At 37.4% G+C, this 22,493-nt stretch overlaps 2 protein-coding genes and 1 long non-coding RNA gene across 5 annotated transcripts; 2 read left to right on the top strand and 1 right to left on the bottom strand.

The window, feature by feature from the left end:
• Positions 1–2,466: 2,466 nt before the first annotated feature.
• Positions 2,467–4,776, top strand: LOC116162131 (zinc finger protein 99-like). The gene is made up of 3 exons (XM_031475668.1): positions 2,467–2,562; positions 2,623–2,702; positions 2,747–4,776. Exons 2-3 carry the CDS (start codon positions 2,688–2,690, stop codon positions 4,304–4,306), a joined length of 1,575 nt encoding a protein of 524 aa, XP_031331528.1. The 5' UTR covers positions 2,467–2,562; positions 2,623–2,687; the 3' UTR covers positions 4,307–4,776.
• Positions 4,777–10,671: 5,895 nt separating this feature from the next.
• On the top strand, positions 10,672–11,192 carry LOC116161999. The gene is made up of 3 exons (XR_004143472.1): positions 10,672–10,757; positions 10,807–10,992; positions 11,054–11,192. It is a non-coding gene; the product is annotated as an uncharacterized LOC116161999 (long non-coding RNA).
• LOC116161998 (zinc finger protein 501-like) lies at positions 10,910–22,178 on the bottom strand. Of its 3 annotated transcripts, none has more exons than XM_031475505.1 (4): positions 21,953–22,178; positions 21,678–21,906; positions 11,121–11,264; positions 10,910–11,069 (listed from the first exon to the last, which is right to left on the bottom strand). In XM_031475505.1, the coding sequence occupies exons 1-4, from the start codon at positions 21,956–21,958 to the stop codon at positions 10,918–10,920; spliced, it is 531 nt and encodes a 176-aa protein (XP_031331365.1). In that variant the 5' UTR covers positions 21,959–22,178; the 3' UTR covers positions 10,910–10,917. The 3 variants fall into 3 exon arrangements, with proteins under 3 accessions (XP_031331365.1, XP_031331366.1, XP_031331364.1); XM_031475506.1 differs by having other exon boundaries at positions 10,928–11,069; positions 21,841–21,906; XM_031475504.1 differs by lacking the exons at positions 10,910–11,069; positions 11,121–11,264 and having other exon boundaries at positions 19,814–21,906.
• Between the last annotated feature and the right edge of the window lie 315 nt (positions 22,179–22,493).

Below are 22,493 nucleotides of genomic sequence, written 5' to 3'. Positions count from 1 at the left end.
TACTATTGTTGTTTTTGAACTTGAAGTTGAATTGTTTGAAAAATAAATTAATTGATATGATTTTCGTTTTTTTTTGCATGGCCGCCTCATTAGTAGGTAAATTACATATACTTAACGTATATTTAAGATTAGAATATAAAAAAACCAGGAAAACCAAGATGTTTCGAAAACTATCAAAGATAGCTATAGGACATGATTATCAAAAGTTGAACGCTTTTGGAGCAGCTAAAAGATGACAGAAAAATATACAGGGTGTTCCATTTAAATAAGTGAGATTTTTTAATATGACAATTTGTAACTTTGGACCTACAAAAAAACACCCTGTATGCTATTTTTTAATGTTTCATAGTAGATCTATTTATTTGACTTTTAGCAAAGACTACCCATAATCTCTTTGCTTTTACTTTACACAGGATAAAGGATATAGAACCTGGAATCAAAATTCAAGTAATAATTTTGACAATAAACTGACGCTTGCCAATGCCAAATTTTTCTTACAAAACGAATTATCTTTTTTCGAATATTAACCATATAATAAAAAAAAGTCGTACAATTACACGTAGAATTCAAATATGCATTCAAATACAGGGGTTTCATTAAAAAAAATTTACCATTTTAGCGCACTACTTTGTGAGCGCACCCTGTATAATTCCAAATATTTTTAAAATGTGGAGAATATTCAACCATATCATAATACAGAAGCATTCAATCGAAAAATCTTATCTTCAAGGCATTAAGTTACTCCGCGCAATTGTTGACTTACCCTGTACATACAAAAAAAGTTCCCCCGCGGCGGGCACCAAGATCCAGAGGGTTGAAACCTATATAAAATAGGTATAGGTTACGGTCTCGCACTATTTAGGTAGAATTATTTCTTAAGGGTTTCGGTACCGGTTCCGGTTTCACTTTTTTTTCGGTTTTTAAAGGTCCCTACATAAATAAATAAATTAATTGATCATAAATTATTAACATGGATTGATTAATGAATTAATCGATTAATTGAATAAAAGATGTGCCATTATTTCGTGATAAATATTTACTAGGAACTTATAGGAAACTTCCTCCTCTTTAATTTTGCGCTCTACATATTTTCTCGAAAAACGCATAGTTTTGGAGATATTTGCAAAAAATTGTTTTTGGGCGCCATCTTGGCAAGATGGCGGCGCCGGCGGCATCTCGGATTGTGCATTTTGTGAATTTTAGTTGTAGATCCCAAAACCTATGAACCTACAAAGTTTCAAAACTTCCGGACTTATTTCCAGGTAAAGATCCACAATGACTGGCCTACAGCGCCTCTAGAGGGATAACATAATGTCTAAATTTTGTACAGCTTAACCTTAGACTGTTAAATTATTAATTATTAATTATTTTTCATTCAACGCTCAAACGTGTGCAGCAGTAATGGATAACAAAGTGCTCTTTGTTGTAATCCTGTATGAGGTGCAAATGTATTATTTTTCGACAGTGTTTTAAATACCAAATCATCGGAATGTGTAGAAGTATTCATTGCCGACGTAAATGATGCTACAGAGAGTAACTGCGGTTTGTACCTATTCCTTGCATTTGCAGTATTTACAGAGTCTCGTGTATAAGATATGTCACAGTTCGTTTTGCTTCTTTTCGAAAACAAACAACCAACATCACCGAAGTTACTCTCTGTAGCCGCTCGGGACATTTTAAATTGTTTAAATAAGGCGCCGATGTGTTTAACCGTTCTTTACTAAGCAGGTTATCTATCTAATTGAGATTTAATTGTCAGAAGTAAAATAGCACGGAATTTAAGCACTTAATTTACAGTGTTAGTACAACACATGCCCCCAAATATACACTGTGAAATACCTTATAGCGTTTTCGATTGGCAAAACTCGTGCTGCACGAGTGCAATTTTTACGTTCTATTGGTAGTTTTAGGGCAATTTTCTGTGTTCCATTGGCAAATGTGATGCAACAATTACGCACTCAGTGCAAATTTCAACGCACGAGGTCCGAGAGCTCGTGGAGCTACTAGTTAACAAATTTTCAAAACAAACGTGCAGCAATTTGAATTTGTTTCTTGCATTGGAGAGTTTTTTGTCGTCATCTTGCGATAGCGAAGATGGTGAAATAGCTTCTATTTTACAAAAAGTTGCACTTACTCATTAAACTGAACGCCAAAAATTGGTCCTTTACAGGAATTTCAAATTTATATTCCTCATCGTTTATCATAAATAATACTGAAATCGTTTGTAATTTTTTAGAATAGAGATTTGTCGATTACCTACATCTAAAATGAGGTTATGGACAAATGACAACAAATATTTACGAATATTTATGTTCCATTGAGAGCAATTTTCATATGGATTTCTTCAGTTTCTCGTGCAACACTCGTGCAGTACGAGTTTTGCCAATCGAAAACGCTATTATTATATTGTACATACAGGGAGGTCCCTACAACTCTTACTAAACATCGTCATGTACAAGAGCCACATCCATACATGTGTATAAAAACGGCATTTCCATCGCAATCGGCTCTTTTTCGTAACACAGAAGTTAGATGTTCTTGCTTCATAATGCTGAGTCGCAGGTTAGTTTAGTTTTAAGTTGTGTTCAACACCAACAAATTTTCCCCAATTGAAACTACTAGTGCATCCATTACGGAGTCCATTACTATTAGCTTTGTTCGATTTATTTTAATACCCGTCCTAAGGCATGGCTACGATGGAGGTAAGTCCTAAGTTTCTAATCGTAGCATTTACACATATTTATAGGCAGTAATGGTTGATGGCGTTGTTAAAGTTGAACCGGAAAAAGAAGACGACATAAATTTGTCTCTCGGAAAAAATGTTTTTATAAGCAATGATGTTTTGGTAACTGTGAAAGAAGAACGAGTGCAGCAACAAAACAATTTGCCAAATATTCAAACTATAAAATGTGGCCTTTGTCGTTACGTGGCGGATAATGAATCAAACTTTGAAAAACACCTTTTGGTGCACCGTCTTGCTAAAGCGTTTAAATGTGACATTTGCGATTATGCATCACATTATAGACACAAATTTCAAAGCCACCTGTTAACTCACAAGGTTTCCAATTTTACGTGTAAGGTTTGTGATTATGAAACAAATCATAAATACAAATTTGAAAAACATGTGTCGACACACCAGTGGAGTCGACCGGCAAACTTTAAATGTGCTGTTTGTGATTTTGCTACAAACATTAAAGGTAGATTGGAATCACATTCTCTAACGCATAACCTTTCAAGAGACTTTAAATGTAACATTTGCAATTTTGCCACAAACCGTCAAAGTACATTGAAAGCACATCATCTGACGCATAACGTCGCAAAAGATTTTAAATGTGACATTTGTGATTACGCGACACATATGAAAGTGAATTTTAGAAGACATCTCCAAACGCACAAGACGTCTAAAGATTTGAAGTGTGCACATTGTAATTTTGCAACAAACTTTAAAAGTACTTTAAAAATTCACCTCTTAACGCACAAAATTTCTAAAGATTTATTTAGATGTGCTCATTGTAAGTTTGCCACAAACTGGAAACGTGCTTTGAAAATTCATCTCTTAATGCATTCCACATCGTTTGAAAGCTCATTGAAACATCATCCAACATATGTGCACGTTTCCAAAGATCTTAAATGTAACATTTGCGATTTTGTTACAAATCGTCCAACTACATTGAAACGGCATCTTCTAATACATAATCTTTCTAAGGATTTCAAATGTCACAATTGTCCTTTTGAAACAAATACAAAAATGAATTTGAAACAACATCTCAGAATGCACAAACCTTCCAAAGATTTCAGGTGTGCACATTGTAATTTTGCTTCAAAATATAAACCTTCTTTAAAAAAACATCTCGTACTACACAAGGTTTCAAAAGATTTTAAATGTACCATTTGTGATTATCGAACGAATATTAAATGGAATTTCAGACAACACAATCTCGTAAAACACACATTGAAACATTATAAAAATCTGAAATGTTCAAGTTGTGACTATGAAACAAAAATTAAGCGAAATTTTCAACACCATCTCTTAAAACACAAAATTTCTAAAGATTTTAAATGTGCCAGTTGCGATTACGCAACGAATGTTAAAGGGAATCTCAAATCGCACTTCGCGGCGATGCACTCGCACGATGCTTTAAACAGGTATAAATGTCACATTTGCGATTATGCCTGCCACCTTAAGTCTGATATGCGAGATCATATGTCGAAATACCATTCTACAGAAGTGTTTAAATGCAGTTGCAATTATACGACAAGCATTAAGTCTACTTTTCAGCAACATCTCTCGACGCACATTGTCTAAGATCGCCGTGCCATAATCAATTCTCTAGCGTTAGGTTACTACGTGTTTTTCTGATTGGAACTCCTGTAACTTTACAGGGTGGCGCATCTAAAGCTATCACTCATAATTGTGGAACACTAAACAGGACCCATAACCACTTAGTGTGTCCTTAGCATACCCAAATTTAAAACCTCCCGGGGGGCTAATGAGCACACTTATTATCAGATACACGGCAACACATGCAAACCATTTGTTGTTTCCTTTCCGTCACACAGCCACAATTAGGTATTAGAATTAGAATAATTTATTAACCACTGTAAGTAAACAAAAAATTGTATACATTTAGTCTAGCATTTAGTTTTGTCTTTGTTGTTATGATTTTTAAATGTTTGTAGGTACTATCATTTTCTCCATGTTTTCGGTGATTTAATTTTGTTTTAGAAATGGTGTCTAATTGATCCGAAATTATAATAAAACAACAACAATTCGAAGTGTTTTATTTATTTTTATTGATGTATTGCTCCATGTGAAAATCATTTTGGATATATTTAATGTAGCAGGTAAGTTAGAGGCAAATAATTTTTTTTTTTTTCTTTATAGGTTATCCATTTCGAAGTTCACTTCATCATCAGACCTTGCTAAAATATATAAACGACTTTAGTTTTACATAGAAAATGAAGGATTATAGCTTGTTCCATTTTTTCTTTAAACTCCATATAAGCATAAGAGCACTTTCCCATCTTTGGTGATGTATTTTAGGTAGTAAGAAAAAAGCGCATTATTGTATTGAGATGCCCCATCCTTAGCAACATCCTGTGAATATGATTGTCGATACGAATCACCTTACACATCATGTTAGTTACAAACGCTGCCAACCGAAATCTGGTGGGTTTGCAGAAAAGGGAAAGAGAATGCAGGGAATGGGCGATTTTCTGGTGGTTTCTAGGGGTGTTAAGAGATCGAGTTACAGCGTCGTAATGAATAAATACGATGTAACATGTGTGTTCATGGTCTTTTTCTTGTAACCGGCCTAAGTGTAAAGTACGGCTTATCTTGAAATATTTTGTTATACCTTAATCATTGCTGTGTGCTTTTCCTTTTTATATCAGGTGAGGTATTTCCTTTATTTAATTAATCTCTGAATGTGTTTAACTTGAATGCAGAATTGTAACCCTTTACTTATGTACTTACTGGATTCATTCACTTGTACCTTTAAAGTTGAGATGCCCCAACCTTAGCAATGTCCTGTGAATATGATTGTCGATACGAAGCACCCTATACATCATGTTAGTTACACAAGCTGCCAACCGAAATCTGGTGGGATTACAGAAAAGGGAAAGAGAGCGAAGATGAGACGGATGGAATTCCTTGGAAGACCACATCTGTTTACAATTTCAAACACCTGCAGTCCAATTTTTTCTTAGAAATGCGTGAAATGCAGGGAATGGGCGATTTTGGGGTGGTTTAGGGGTATTAGCAGATCAAATTACTGCGTGGCTTGGGTTGGTCAAATAAATAGGATTTAATATGTGTGTTCATGGTCTTTTTCTTGTAACCGGCTGAAGTGTAAAGTACGGCTTGTCTTGAAATATTTTGTGATACCTTAATCATTACTGTGTGATTTTGCTTTGTTATATCAGGTGAGGTATTTGCTTTATTCAATTAATCTATAAATGTGTGTCACTTTAATGTAGATGGTAACCCTTTACTTATGTACTTACTGAATTCAATCACTTGTACCTTTAATGTGTAACCTTTGTTGGTATTGGCAATCATGTTTCATTGTCGGTAGGGCTGTATCTGTGCTGTACATACTTGCATATGTACATATTTAATTTGTGTATTGTGCTTTTTAGTCACTCTCGATTATTCCATTGCATTTCATTATATTTGCTTATTTGGGACTGTGAGTAATCAAGAGGGAAGTGTGCTTGTTTAGAGGGGATCGAGCTATTCGAGTTTATACGGCCTTGGTGAACCTAACACTAACATTTTCACTCGTTCCGAACCCAACAACTTTAGCCCAGGTTTACAGGGACCCCACTGGGCGTGAGTACTCCTCCCGCCCGGCGAGGTATATTTGACATCTCTTAGTTTTGTCCGATGTATGTGTTGTAATACCTGGGGAATGGCTCGATCCCATTTTGGTTACTCACAGCGTGTTTGTAGTAGTTACCCCGGTTTCAAGAGGATTCAAAAGTGCTGTACATTAGATGTTGTTCATTATAGGACTACTCCGAATTAGGTTTTCCTGCAGTTTTCCTAATTCGTAAGGTAAATGCCGGAGTAGTATAGAACCACTTAAGACCCTCTGCAGGGGCACCGTTTTGGTATTAGCTGCAATATAAACTTAATCAACTATTGCTTTTGGTGTCCCTTACCCATAAAACGCCCTCAGTGCCTGCTGAGAACCCAGTTATTACACAACGTAGGTGTCCTACATGACGATCACGACCTTAGTGCATTCGGAGTGGCCCCCGAGTGACGGATTCTCGCGGGAAACTTAAGCGAGAATATTCAAATAGGCAGCCATGTTAGTTTGGCATTCCCAATACTACAGAACATGGTCAAATATTCCGGTGTGACCTGAAGTTGGTGTTAGCCCGCCAAGATAGTAGGAGGCTAGGATCATCACAATGTGTAACCCTTAGAGAAGGAAAGAGTGAGGAGTGATAATAATGATCGTAAAGTGAAGCCCACATTTGTTTATTATTTCACCGAAAACTAACCTATAATTTATATACCTGTGAAACGATGTACTTTCGTGTGTTTTTTAACTATCACTTCCGTGCACTACAATGTACCATTGTCCAATAATGTTTTTAATCGCGTTTTTAGTCTATCCATGGACTATGATAAAAGAAAAACATAGTCCTTGGCTACTTAGGCTAGTTCTCATGGCATCCGATGTCCGCCATCCGATTCGGAAATTTTTTATCGGATAAAAAATATGCCAGAGTTCACATGCGTCCGAATTTCGCAAAATGTTTTAGTGACAAATCGAGGGAAACTTCACCGAATTTTAGTGTCGTTGTTAAATAATGGCACACCTGCGTGTTTTGATAGTCAAACCTCAAATTTATGTATTTCTATTTTAGTATTCTTCGGATTTCATTTCACATTCAGAAAATCAGAAGTTACATTTACGTTATATAAGTACTTTTTGTGGCAAAAGTTGTAATATTCAATGTTAAAAAATTCAATTTTTAAAATTTTCAACCAATAGGAACACTTTCGGATCGTCGGACGTCGGACGCCAAACAGAATCTTTATAATTAATTTTTTCGGTAGAATAATCGTGTCACATGATTTAGATGCAGAATTTATATCTCTATAACTTTTATTTGAAGTATTTTTGCGTAAAATAATTACGAAACGTTTGCGCAAAGAAAAAGTAATTTCCCATGTTAAACGCATATGTTCCACTTTTCGATTTACACCCTGTACATAGTTACATGTGTCCCACTGTTTGTGTATCGTACTGTTTAGTCACTCTAGATTATTTCACTGCATTTCATTACGAGTATATTTGCTTATTTGGGGCTGTGAGTAATCAAGAGGGAAGTGTGCTTGTTTAGAGGGGATCGAGTTATTCAAGTTTATACGGGCCTTGGTGAACCTAGCACTAACATTTTCACTAGTTCCGAAACCCAACAACTTTAGCCCACGTCTACAGGCACCCACTGGCCCTGGGTAATCCTACCGCCTGGCGAGGCACATTTAATACCTCTTAGTTTTGTCTGATGTATGTGTTGTAATACCTGGGGAATGGCTCGATTCCATTTTGGATACTCATAGCTTGTATGTAGTATTTACCCCTGTTTGTCGAGAGGGCTCAAAAGTGCTGCACATTAGATGTTAGCTGTAGGCGTTGTTCATTATAGGGCTACTTCGAATTAGGTTTTCCTGCAGTTTTCCTTATTCGTAAGGTAAATGCCGGAGGAGTATAGAATCACTAATGTCTATATCTTTTTTTTTGTAATTTCCGGAGGATGTTTGGGATTTGGGGGCTTGGCGTCACTTATTGATTGTTAAAGCTTGTTGGTGGAATTATTGTATTTTGAGTTGTATTAGTTTAGCTTTGTTTTTGGTGTTTGTGCGTAGGATTTAACAACTTTGGTGTCGGGTAAAATATTTTATGTAGTTTACTCTTGTGTAGGTACTTATATGAATTGTGCCTTTTGTTAAATCAGATATTTTCCAACTACCATTATGCTAATATGTAATTTATAACATGCGAGGTGTTAACTAATATCCATGTGCTTGTGGAAGTCTACGATATCTCAGGTTTAGACCACGTTTAACTCAGTTACACGGTGCACGGGGGTGTATCTATGTAGAACCTCGACTTCCGGGAAGTAGGGCATGCCATGCTAGGTGTATTTAGTTTAAGGTGACTCGTAACATTCGCGAATGCGTGTGCCTTGTTGTATGTAACTCATATCTTTCTACCGTGAGAGGGAGCTCGGACGCTAGAATAGAAAGGTATTCTAGAGCTAAGGCATAAAAGGATCTGAGGGCCCTCGAATCTCCAACTTTAGGGACGAAGTGCTGTAACCAAGGCCGTCCTACCCATGGGCGGCGACCCATCTCTTAACCATCTTCAGTTTTGTGTCGTTACGTGACCGATGTCAGGGGAGTTACGAAGCACAGGTAGTAGTTCCGGAAGTCTGGGATTTATACCAATGTCATTATGTGGAAACTGAGCATAATTGAGAGCACACTGTGTATTGTCATAACTGCCTATTGTTACGTCATGAATATAACCGTGAAACAGGAGGGCAATCAAGCGAAACGTGAAACCTAACGAATAACCAGATTCACCTGACTAACTAAAAAGTGAGTTACCTTCTAGCCGCGATTAAAGGAAAGTACATGACATGTTGTGACGAATACTCTACGCATACTGTTCAAACGTACTCCGCTACTTGAATTCATTAATTAATTAAGGCAGTGTTACGTGTTCTGCTTAGGTGGTTGGTGTTTTAATTTGCTTGTGATTAGCATAGTTTGGGTTTTATTCAAGGCCAAGGTTTTTTCTCAAGTCGTGCTCTTTTTCTCCTTGGTAGTCTGCTTTTGCGAGAGTGCGGCACTTTAGGTTTTGCTTGCATCCATCAAATTCCCGGGTTTTCAGAATAAGTTTATAATAAATAAACTCGCAGACATTACAGCGTTTTATTTTAGTGTTCCTGCCCGACTGGGTCCCGAGTCATTGTATTAGCTTCGTGTAACGTAAGGGGGCTCTACCTTAGACGATCCAATCACGTGCCATTGTTTTGTTCGAAATTTGAGCGGGAACCGTGTTTTGATACTGAGATTGCAACGTTGCCACTTTGCCGTAAAATCTGTCATCTTCACTTCGAGCCTGGGGTGGGTTAAGATCAGTAGGTACAAACTGATTCGCTTTTTCTTTCCTGCATGGTTAATTTTTGGCGAATTTCGTTGGGAACATAGCAAAAAGCGCTATCACAATAGGCAGGGGCAAGATACTAATCTACGTATGTAAAATTGGGTACCGTCGTCCTCACATATGCGCAGACCTTTAATTTATTTTTGTCTTTGCAACACACTCGCCGCCTTTTCTTCGAAAAACCATCACACAATCTTCCATTAGAAGGGTCAAAGTGTTTTAAAAAATCTATAGATCTTTGAGAAGTCTGGAGCAGAGTTGGACTGGGTCACTGGGTCAACTGGGTCACTAAATTAAACCGGGTCACTGGGTCACGTCATACTCTTTTCAGTTAGACCCAGTGACCCAACTTGACCCAGTGACCTAGTTTGATCGAATAACGCAGTTAAGTCAGTGCCGTCGGTTTAAGTGTACAGATTATGAAATAAAGGAAATGCTGGTTTGTTGAAAATAATACTCGATTGCTTGACAACTACCATTTCTGTGATGTTTGCTTTAATACTGCCGTAAAAAACTTTCCATGTCCCGAATTGTATTAGAATACTGTTATTTCTTTGCTTCAGGGCTTACCAGTTTGCTTACAGGTGTTCATTCACATTTAATTTTTTTCTACTAGTTAGCTTAATCCAAATAAATCTTTTCTCTAAATACTTTCATTGACTACTTGACTACAAACTGTAAACAAATGCATTTGATTTTTTTTAGGTATTAGTTCTCTTGAATGAAATTGGGCTACGTGCTTGTTGCCGAATATTATTGAGGAAGTTTTTTTTAGAATTGAAAGTTACTTGAAATTGTTTTGGATGATACCTAACAATAATTTAATTACTGGGCCACCGGGTCACTGAGTAAAGCTGGGTCACTGGGTCACCGGATCAAGCTGGGTCACCGGGTCAAGCTGGGTCACCGAGTCAAGCTGGGTCACTGGGTCACCGGGTCAAGCTGGGTCACCGGGTCAACTGGGTCACCGGGTCAGGAAACTGTGGGTCACCGGGTCACTGGGTTACTCTATGCTTGACCCAGTCCAACTCTGGTCTGGAGTTCTGTCGGAGGAATAATAAGGTTTCCAAAGGTAAATATTACAACATAATTATTTCATTTTACAGTTTAGAGGATCATGTCAAAGAAAAAAGAACAAAAATAATAATGAACAATAACAAAATGGTGGTAGTATGTGTGCAGACAATAGTTCACAATTCTTGTAGAGGTTTGGTCGTATTGATCAATATTTGCTAGTATTGCAGTAGTCGCTGTCGCACTCCACACAGTGTTTCTTTCCGCGGCCATTTTGCTTCAGGTAGTTACAATCATAGATATGACATAATCTCACCGTATTATAAACGATCTGTTTGTTATAGCTGCCGCCTAGATATTCTAAAAGGATCTAGATGATATTCGTGTATTAGATTAACATATTATACGTACCTTCAAGATAAAATATGCATTTTCCGTTTGGACAACTCGTAGTTGCGGTAAGATTAACAAAGCTACGACATTGCTTAAAGTCAACATCAGAGGACTCCAACGAATTAGCTTCGCAAGAATAGCACTTCCTTGAGGTTTGAGAACCTACGAATCGATACGTCAACAGAAATCAACTTTAAAATAATGCATTCGATATGTTTCAAAAAGTGTAGAAACACACGCCATGACAAAAAAAGGAATAATTAAGTTTGACCCCTCCAAAATAATTTCCAAAACTAATATGCTAGACTTCCTCAGCTGGCATGTGCGTTCTCTCGTTTTCCTAACAAAATTGGCACATTGGACACAGTGTCGGAATCGACCATATATATGATCATTTTATTGGAACAGTGTATTTATCAAGTACAAAAGTTTAATGCTTGTTTAGTTCGATACACTTAACATAAAATATAATGTTACAATACAGTCATTTTGGCTAACATCAACGAACGTACATTAATTACAATACCAACATAAGCGACATCTATGATGCCTATAACCATAACGTCAATGTTTTAAATCTGGTTATACAAGATGCTTCAACACATTTTTCAGAGCAGCATGGAAATATACCTTAGGACATAGTGCATAGTGAAATTACGTTAATAACATGCTCGTTGGTAAACAATGTTTACTATCTCTCTTATCACCAAGCTATCTCCATTTTAAACGCATTAATTTCGTATTCGAATCTATTAATCTGCCCATATCAAGTTTTAAGTGTTTTATTGTTGCTTTGTATCACAGCGTACAACAACTTAATTATGATGAAAACTGATTAAATTCACTGAAGTGACTGTAAAGCACCACGTGTGTATATTACAAGCAACCGGTTTGGGTCTGGTGACAATCATGGTAATGCTATGTTTCTAAAGCATTTGACACGTTTCGGCTACAACTGTGAACAGGAACACCTGGTAAATAAGGAACCTATACTAGCGAAGAGTCAATAATTAGAAAGTAATCATCACAGCAATCTATGTTAATTCTAACCACTTGAAGCCTGAAAGCGCTTAAGTTCCCCAGACAACACATGATATCCAATGGATATGCGGTTCATGTTCATTTGATTTCTAATGAACACCGTACATATATTATCTGTTTTTGGATGTTTTTATACAACTATCCATAGCATTTTCATTCATCGTCCAATTTTGGATATCCATACCAACGACAAGAGCATTTCGCTGGATGAACGTTTTACTGTTGACACACGCGGTCGATCGTTTAATTAATTATTGTGGTTCCTTGATGTTTTGGTTTGCTTTTTGTAGGTATGACAAGTATTTTAAATCTTAAACCTTAAAAAGTGACAAGACAACCGAAGAGGCAATAAAAAATGGCTGCGAGGAACTAAAGAAAGGCATGAAGTTATGAAGTAATATATTAGATTTCTTAATTTTTTTGAAAATTGTCTTTTTTTGTTTTAGAGTAAGTGCACGAATAAAAATTTATTTATACTATGGACATCCATTTTATGTACCATATCCAAAAGTGGACATTCATAGGATATAACACGTGTCCATTTTTGTATTGCAAATGGCTGTCCATAAGATATGTTTGTGTTGTCTGGGTCGTGGATGCTTAACTGGCAAGAAATGAAGGCCTCCAATTTAGAGACCGTTCGTGCATAAAATATAAACGTGTCGTTACATACCTGAGACAACACCTACACACACGAGAACAACTGAAACCAATACAAGTTTAAAATACATGGTGAGAATATTCGTCTATGAGGCAGCTTGCACACACATTTATACCTACGCCTCAAGAGGTTTAACAGATTAGATAGGTACATATCTTAACTATAGCTAATAATTATCTCCTTATCTTATCATTATTTTAGTATTTTCGTTCATAAGGAAAAAAATATTCAAAACATGCCTGTGAGCGTTGCCTCGAGATATACAGAGCTTTCATTTTGTTGTATTTTTCAATCTATTAATTTTTTTTATTATATTTTATTTTCATATTGGTAATGATCTTAGCCTCCTACTATCTTGGCGGGCTAACGCCAACTTCAAGTCACACCGGAATCTGTAGTAGCGGGAATGCCAAACTAACATGGCTGCCTATTTCCCGCGAGAATCTGTCACTCGGGGACCACTCCGAGTGCACTAATCGTGATCGTCATTGTAGGACACCTACGTTGTGTAATAACTGGGTTCTCAGCAGGCACTGAGGGCGTTTTATGGGTAAGGAACACCAAAAGCAATAGCTGATTAAGATTATATTGAAGCTGACACCAATTCCAATACGACGCCCCTGCAGAGGGTTCTATACTACTCCGGCATTTACCTTACGAATTAGCTAAACTGCAGGAAAACCTAATTCGGAGTAGTCCTATAATGAACAAAGCCTACAGCTAACATCTAAAGTACAGCACTTTTGAGCCCTGTCGAAACCGGGGTAAATACTACATACACGCTATAAGTAACCAAAATGGAATCGAGTCATCCCCAGGTATTACAACACACACATCAGACAAAACTAAGATACATTAAATATGCCGCGCCGGGCGGTAGGCCCAGTGTGGTGCCTGTAGACGTGGGCTAAAGTTGTTGGGCTTCGGAATGAGTGAAAATGTTAGTGTTAGGTTCACCAAGGCCCGTATAAACTTGAATAACTCGATCCCCTCTAAACAAACACACTTCCCTCTTGATTACTCACAGCCCAAATAAACACATATAATGGAATGCAATGAAATAATCGAGAGTGGCTAAAAAGCACGATACACAAATAAGGGGACACGTACAAATATGTACAATACAGATACAGCCCTACCGACAATTAAACATGATTGCCAATACTAACAAAGGTTACACATTTACAAGTGATTGAATCCAGTAAGTACACAAGTAAAGGGTTACAACCTGCATTCAAGTTAAACACATTTATAGATTAATTGAATAAAGCAAATACCTCCACCTGATATAAAAAAAAACAAAAGCACAAAGTAATGATTAAGGTGTAACAAAATGTTTCAGATAAGCCGTACTTTACACTTAAGCGGGTTACAAGAAAAAGACCATGAACACACATGTTAAATCGTATTTATTGACTACCCCAAGCGACGCTGTAACTTGATCTCCTAACATCCCTAAAAACCACCCCAAAATCGCCCATTCCCTGCATTTCACGCATTTCTAGGGAAAAACTGGACTGCAGGTGTTTGAAATTGTAAACACATGTGGTCTTCCGAGAAATTCCATCCGTCTCATCTTCGCTCTCTTTCCCTTTTCTGTAATCCCACCAGATTTCGAATGGCAGCTTGTGTAACTAACATGATGTATAGGGTGCTTCGTATCGACAATCATCTTCACAGGATGTTGTTAAGGTTGCGGCATCTCAATATATTAATTTAATTTAGATATTCCAATATACAGGGTGTCCACGCGAAAACCTTAAATGGACTAATATTTGGTGTTTTAAAAGATATGAACTTGAAATTTTGAAATGTGGTCAAGGAAGAAGTAGGAAATTAATACTGTAGACATGTGATCACCCCCTGACCAAAAATTCAAATGACACTGACATGTCCGATTTCAAATTTCAAACGACCAGTACCGTTGGCGTACCTAGAGACATAGTTCAAGCGACAAGTACCGTTGGCATATATAGAGACGCCGTTCGAAAGTATTTGCGAGTGAAACCTTAGACTACAAAAGAAAGGGGACTGATAATATCTCATCAGGGCAATACTGCGCGTTGAAGCCTGGGGCGGCCATATTTTCGGAGCCAAAGTTTGTTTAATTTTTCATTTTCGTGATTATGCGATCCTTTGTAATTATCTGCGTAGGCGCAAATCCGAAATTTAAACCCGGCAAAACGTCAAGAACATAGCAATATTATTTGTGGTGTATATGTGTGTGTCACTAAGATGGAAATTTCATCGGATTTATTGCTTTTGCGGTTAAGAAGACAGAGAGACAAAGTTGTTACCAAACAAAAACGGCGTTGGTGGGTCAGACCTATAAATCGAGACCGAGAGAAAAGAGGAGAATTTAAGCGATTGTGTCTAGAAATGAAGCTGCATGATGAACAATGGTTTTTTTCACACACCAGGATGACTCCAGCATTATTCGATCACCTTATTCACAGCGGTCAATAATTATAGACGCGGTTGTGACCTATTAACCTTATGTCTTTTGTTACCTTTATTAAACAAATGGGGTTGTAATCGCACCAAACTAATTAGTAACTCGACGTCTATGTTTTCCACGTCATGTTGGATATAATCCAAGAACAACCCACGAACGACCACACCACCCCAAACTATGAAATAATGCGCCAAAAACTATGTACCTACCAATTTAAAAATAACCAGATTATGTTTGCAGATGTTAGACGCAGTAACTGAAATGTCAAACCAACAGCGCAGTGCTGCATCTTTGTGCCCAACAGAAATACACCTAATTCCACTAGATTTTTCATAAAACTTACGTAAAGTTGAAACCGACCCAACTTTATGTATTTTTTATGTACCGTTTCGGTATGACATAAAAGATACGCGGACATTTACAAAAAAACAAAAATTATGTAATCATTGTGAACAAATAGGTACGTTGGTGTGCTACTATTCAACATTATGAATTATGTATCTGTTATGTTTTTGTTATGCTTATATCCATTGTGAACAATCACTAAGTCTCGAGGAAAGAGTATGAAACAATGAGGGCTGTTTCACAATATAATAGTTTTCGATGTCAGCATTTGAAAACAATGTTAGTGTTGAGATGCCCCAACCTTAACAACGTCCTGTGAATATGATTGTCGATACGAAGCACCCTATACATCATGTTGGTTACGAAAGCTGCCAACCGAAATCTGGTGGGATTACAGAAAAGGGAAAGAGCGAAGATGAGGCGGATGGAATTTCTCGGAAGACCACATGTGTTTACCATTTCAAACACCTGCAGTCCAGTTTTTTCCTAAAAATGCGTGAAATGCAGGGAATGGGGGATTTTCGGGTGGTTTTTAGGGGCGTTAGATCAAATTACCGCGTGGCTTGGGTCCGTCACCGAGACGCGTGGCGCAGTGGTTGCGCTCACCTATGCTATTCGGGAGGTCGTGGGTTCGAATCCCGCTGCCGACTGCTCTGTCTGGGGTTTTGTCAGGGGGTTTTCCTCAGACATACGTAGCTTCGCATAATGCTAGCATTATGTTGAAATCTACGAGGCGAATGCTGGAGCAGTACTCTCCCCCTCAGCACCCTAACTCCGTTCCTTTCGTTCCCATCCCCAACTTTACCCATCCTTTCAATCCCGTTCTCTGGCTGAAGAGGGCCAGGAAGCCCTGAGCAGCACGCCTCCGGTATCCCTGTAGTCAGGGGTGCCCGAGGAATGAAACACGTTGGTCTTTTTCCCTTTTCCTTTTTGGGTCCGTCAATAAATACGATTTAACATGTGTGTTCATGGTCTTTTTCTTGTAACCGCCTGAAGTGTAAAGTACGGCTTATCTTGAAATATTTTATTATACCTTAATCATTGCTGTGTGCTTTTGCTTTTTATATCAGGTGAGGTATTTGCTTTATTCAATTAATCTATAAATGTGTGTAACTTGAATGCAGATTGTAACCCTTTACACTTATGTACTTACTGAATTCAATCACTTGTACCTGTTAATGTGTAACTTTTGTTGGTATTGGCAATCATGTTTCATTGTCGGTAGGGTTGTATCTTGTCACTCTCGATTATTGCATTGCATATCATTATATTTGCTTATTTTGGGCTGTCAGTAATCAAGAGGGACGTGTGCTTGTTTAGAGGGGATCGAGTTATTCAAGTTTATACGGCCCTTGGTGAACCTTAACACTAACATTTTCACCCGTTCCTGCCCGGCGAGGAATATTTAACATCTCTTAGTTTTGTCTGATATGTATGTGTTGTAATACCTGGGGAATGGCTCGATTCCATTTTGGTTACTCATAGCGTGTTTGTAGTAGTTAACCCGGTTTCGAGAGGGCCAAAAAGTAAACTTAATCAGCTATTGCTTTTGGTTTCCTTATCCATAAACCGCCCTCAGTGCCTGCTGAGAACCCAGTTATTACACAACGTAGGTGTCCTACATGACGATCACGATCTTATAGCACTCGGAGTGGCCCCGAGTGACAGATTCTCGCGGGAAACTTAAGCGAGAATATTCAAACAGGCAGCCATGTTCGTTTGGCATTCCCGCTACTACAGAATATGGTCGAATATCCCGATGTGACTTGAAGTTGGCGTTAGCCGCCATGATAGTAGGAGGCTAAGATCATTACAGTGTGTATAGGAAGAAGATGTGGTGTTGAATTAGCTTTGCCAAGATCACTTTGCTTTCTGCATCCATTGAGTTAAATTCAATTTGTTCTAATTTGTGCCAATATCCATTTTGAAAGCGTTAATGTACATAGTTTTAATTGAAATTATTTATATTGTATGATGTTGCCTAGCTGTTTGTAACTCAGGTGTAAGTGAGTCTTGAATTTGGTGTTATTTGCTTTCAATGTAAATGATATACCTAATTTGATTTATTTGAGATTGGCCAGTTATTAATTTTAATATGAATGTTTGAACTCATTTAGACTGATTAGCGGCTTCAATTCCTTGTGTACGAATCTGCCTTTTTTGTGTCATTTACCTTTTCCCCCCTGCAGAGCTACATGCCGAAGTGAAAACATAATGAGAGGTTCCACCCTGTATATACAACTTACGACGATACATACATTTTTGAGAGTTGGCAACCATGCAATTTCTAGGTGGGAAAAAGCTGTCTGTGCCATCTAAAAAGCACGAACGGAGGTTACGTTGATCATTTTGTCTTGAATGGCGATCGTGAACGTGTCGCTCCATAAACGTTTGTTGTTATTTTGTGTTATTTAATGCAGGTAGTAATCTTTGCATTTCTTTATATCGTATTTGTGTTTTGTATGCCACATTTTATATTTTTTGTGTTTCAATCTTTATTTTTGAAATTTACTTGGTTTAACCGCAATACATAATTACATATGTGATACAGTTATGCTATTGTTTGTAATTGTTTACGTTTTTGGTGTAATGCTTGCTTAATTTATGTTTATTGATGTTGATTACTTGGTCTTGTCCTTGAAGTAACATTCATATAAGTTTTGATCATTTTATTTAATATGTGGAAATTACCGATTCGTTTGATGTATTGTACTGACTTGTTGTTTGTAACTAACAATTTTCTCCATGAATGATGCAGTCATATGTTACCTCTTGAAGCTACGCATTCACATCACTACAAGCAATTAATTTTTAATGGTGTTTTTATTGGTAAGTTCTTTTTTCCCAGCCTATTTATTTTTATTCGGTGAACTACCATTTTCAAAGTTTATTTTTACAATGTAATTTATTTCGACTTAAATTTCCGAGCTTTCACAATCTTAATAATTGCGATCATTATTAAACAAACTTTTCACAATTTCAGTGTTTTATTTTACGTTCCTTCCCTACTGTGCTTCAGGTCAACTACAACTAACGTAAGGAGGGGCCCTGCCTTAGATGTTTGTACTTAGCGGCATTCATCTCGAAATGTATATAGTTTAAGGTTACCGTATCCAGGACCTTCAGATACATTCCGGATAGGAGGTGGTCCGGTTAATTAACGATGCATTTTACTTCACCAATGAGAAAAATTTAGGTAGGTATCCTACGTTTACCGTGTACTCTCGTCGCAATCGTTGTCCTGGGTTCTGGAGGCCTTCTTCCTGGATTTCCTGCCGTGTGCGCGTTAAGTTAGCAGCCTTTGCTGGTTGCGTTTGACCCTTTCCACTAGGGTGGAAATGTCGATCGCTGCGCTCGTCAGATGGGGTGCGGTATTGGCCGACGTTATTGGTTCGAGAGCTCTATAAATATTGAGGGCGTCGCCAGGAATTTCGTCTACCGTCGGGTTTCCTGATAGAAAGTCGGGCAGTTCGTTGTCCCTTTCCGGGCAGTGGTCTTTTACCCTGTTTAGCCATATGGGTGCGAGGTTGTTAGTTTTCAGGGTAAAATGGCGGTCTTCCAAATACGGCTGGTAGCGTTTGATGCCCCATAACATCGCCATGCATTCTTGTGCGCTAATATGGAATTTTTTGGGGCGTCGGCGTCATTTCCGCATATAAAACACTGTTGCGATTCTGTGCCCGCTTGCGTCTGTCTGAATTAGGCAGAAAGGTTCCCCGAAATCCCGTCTGTAGAGCTGCAGTGGGTGTGTGAGAGCTTCTGGAATGCCTCCTCCGCTTCTTCCGACCTCGTGAATCCCTGGTTAGTTCTGAGTAAATTGTTCAGTCTGCGCATTTTGGAACGTTATCCCGTAATCAATTAGCCTATACTTACAATTGGCAAATCTGTGGAACGACTGGAACAATTACAAGCAACGTCATCTAACTTTCGTTGTCAAAATGTCGAATATTTCGCTGCCTTTTTTTACTTTGGCAGTCTTTTATGTGTTGGAAAGTGGCACACAATCGGAAAAGGATTAATCTTAAAAAACAGAATTTTGTGCGTCTTAAGGGAATAAGAAAAACGAAATTTGTTACGCACGAGGTTTGGTTCCGTAGAGCAAATCCAAACCGAAAAGCCAGGAAAAAAAGAACTAACAAGAAAAAACCTAGCATAACACACAAATGCTTGACGGTAACAGGAATACAAAAATCAGATTGTGTCAACGGTGGTTAAACACATCTACGGTTCAATTTTAGACAACCGGTAAAATGATAAATTGCATGTACCTAAAGAACATCAAAGTGAGCATGAATTTGTTTCGGCATATTCATCTCACTGAAGGTCAAACGTAGACGTGGGTTCTTGTCTAAACCATTCTCACTGAAGGTCATTCGATCGTGGTTGTTGTCTAAACTAAAAGTCAACGGTGGGAGTTAATCATAATCATAAAGTTCGTTCCTGAACTCATTGTTACTGGAGGTCAAATGGTGGGGTTCCTCGCCTGAAGTGTGTATTGGTACCGGCACGTAAGAAGGCAAACGATCACGCATCTTCACTATTCCTATTCTATTAGTTGCACCTATTAGTGCGCAACGGGGCCTTCTGCAGAAATTAGTCAATATTTGCATAACATAAAGATTGTTGGTCATATGAAAATAAATATTAATAATAATATGAAAATTCAGAACAGGACTCAATGTAATTTTTTATTTACTTACATGGAATGGTTAACCAGTTCTACTATTAATTCCATCACAACCACTAATATCTAAGGTTTGGTCAATTAATTGACTTGTATGACGTTTCTTAACTGACAGCAACTGACCTTAAATTGTGTTGCGGTGCGAGACACAATCACAAAGGTTACATTTGAAATGTTTCGTACCATCGTGTCTTAAGTGATGCTGTTTCAAACTGTGTTTATAATTTGTGCCATAATCACAATGTGCACATCTAAAAACTTTTGTACTATTGTGCGTTAAGAGATGTTGTTTAAAGCTGAATTTATGATTTGTGGCATAATCGCAAACGTCACATTTGAAAATTTTTATAACGTTGTGTGCTAAAAGATGTTGTTTTAAATTGCATTTATGATTTGTGGCATAATCACAAAGGTCACATTTCAAATCTTTCGTACCCTTGTTTGACGTTTTGTGTTTTGCGAGATGATTTTTGAACAGTTTTGGATTGTTTGTTTCATAATAACACCGGTTACATTTGAAATCTTTCTTATTGTGCCTTCGGATGTGTTGTTTCAAGTTGCGTTTATTATGTGCGCTATAATCACATTGTGCACATCTAAAGTCTTTTGTACAATTGTGCGTTGAGAGATGTTGTTTCAAAGTCTGTTTATTAATTGTAGCAAAATCACAAAGGTTACACTTAAAATGTTTCGTACCATTGTGTGTTAAGAGATGTTGTTTCAAATTGTAATTACGATTTGTGGCGAAATCACAAATGTCACATTTCAACCCTTTCGTACCATTGTGTGCTAAGATATGTTGTTTCAAACTGCGTTTATGCTGTGTGGCAAAATCACAAAGGTTACATTTGAAATCTTTGATACCATTGTGTGCTACAAGATGTTGTTTCAACCTATATTTTTGATTTGTGGCAAAATCACAAATGTGACATTTCAAATCCTTTGAACCATGTGTTAATAGATGTATTTTCAAGCTGCGTTTGTAACGTGCGGCATAATTACAAATGTAACATTTGAAATCTTTGGTACCATTGTGTGCTACAAGGTGTTGTTTCAAACTATATTTACGATGTGTCGCAAAGTCACAAATGTGACATTTCCAATCTTTCAAACCATGTGTTAGGAGATGTTTTTTCAAACTGCTTTTATGATGTGTGGCATAATCGCAATGGTTACATTTAAAATCTATCTTATTGTGTGATAACACATGTTGTTTCAAGTTCCCTTTATGATGCGTGCCAAAATCACAATGTGGACATCTACCGTATTTCTTACTATTGTGTGTTAAGAGATGTTGTTTTAATTTGTATGTACGATTTGTGGCATAATCACAAAAGTCACATTTGAAATTTTTAGGCATTTTCGGTGCCAGAAAATTTGACATATTACCTTTTATGTCACATTTAAATTTTACATTTTCAGATTCAATATTTTGTTGCTGTGTTTCTTCCTCGTCATACTCATTGTTAAAGTGTTCTGTACCAAATACAAGAGCAATAGGTTCTTCTTTTACAGTTACAGAAGCATAGTTACTTATAAAATTATTTCTTACAAGAGACGAATTTATTTCCTCTTCTTTTTCTGGTTCAATTTTAACAATGCCATCGTCCATTACTGCCTATAATAAATATGTGTAAATGATATCATACAAAAATAGGACTTACCTCCATAAATGCAAAGCTCTATAACTTCCCTCCTCCAAATGGTATGAAAATAAATCACTGATAGCTTTATAAACAAAGGTAAGGTAATAGTGTATTTGATGCACTTGTAGTTTCGATTGCTGACTAAATTTGTTGATGTTGCACTCTGCTCAAATACAACCGTTTATACAACACATCTTCAACTCAACTACAAACTTCTTGAAAAAGAGGCTAGGTTATGTATAAGTTTGCGTCATCAGACATTGGGCGCGTTCACCAGACGAAGAGCTTCGCGAGCGCTACCTAAAATGCTGGTGAACGACTCGCTCAACCAGGGCACCGATTCCCGAAGTTAGTCAATATGCTCCGTGATGTGACCGGCTGCCATGACGTCATGATCGTATACGATAGGGATAAGTTCAAGTTTAGCCTCATTCCCGAATCGTGGACAAACTTTATACGCTAACAAATCACAGACAAGCATTGAACTGTCATTTGTCAGTTTTGTATTTTGTTTTGTTTTTGCATTTAGGATACTGTTATTAATAACCAGAAAATTCTG

The sequence above is a fragment of the Photinus pyralis genome, unplaced genomic scaffold, assembly GCF_008802855.1.
Source record: "Photinus pyralis isolate 1611_PpyrPB1 unplaced genomic scaffold, Ppyr1.3 Ppyr1.4_LG10, whole genome shotgun sequence".
Taxonomy (NCBI): domain Eukaryota; kingdom Metazoa; phylum Arthropoda; class Insecta; order Coleoptera; family Lampyridae; genus Photinus; species Photinus pyralis.
Note: the sequence above shows the minus strand (reverse complement) of the source record. Positions and strands in the feature narration are given on the sequence as shown.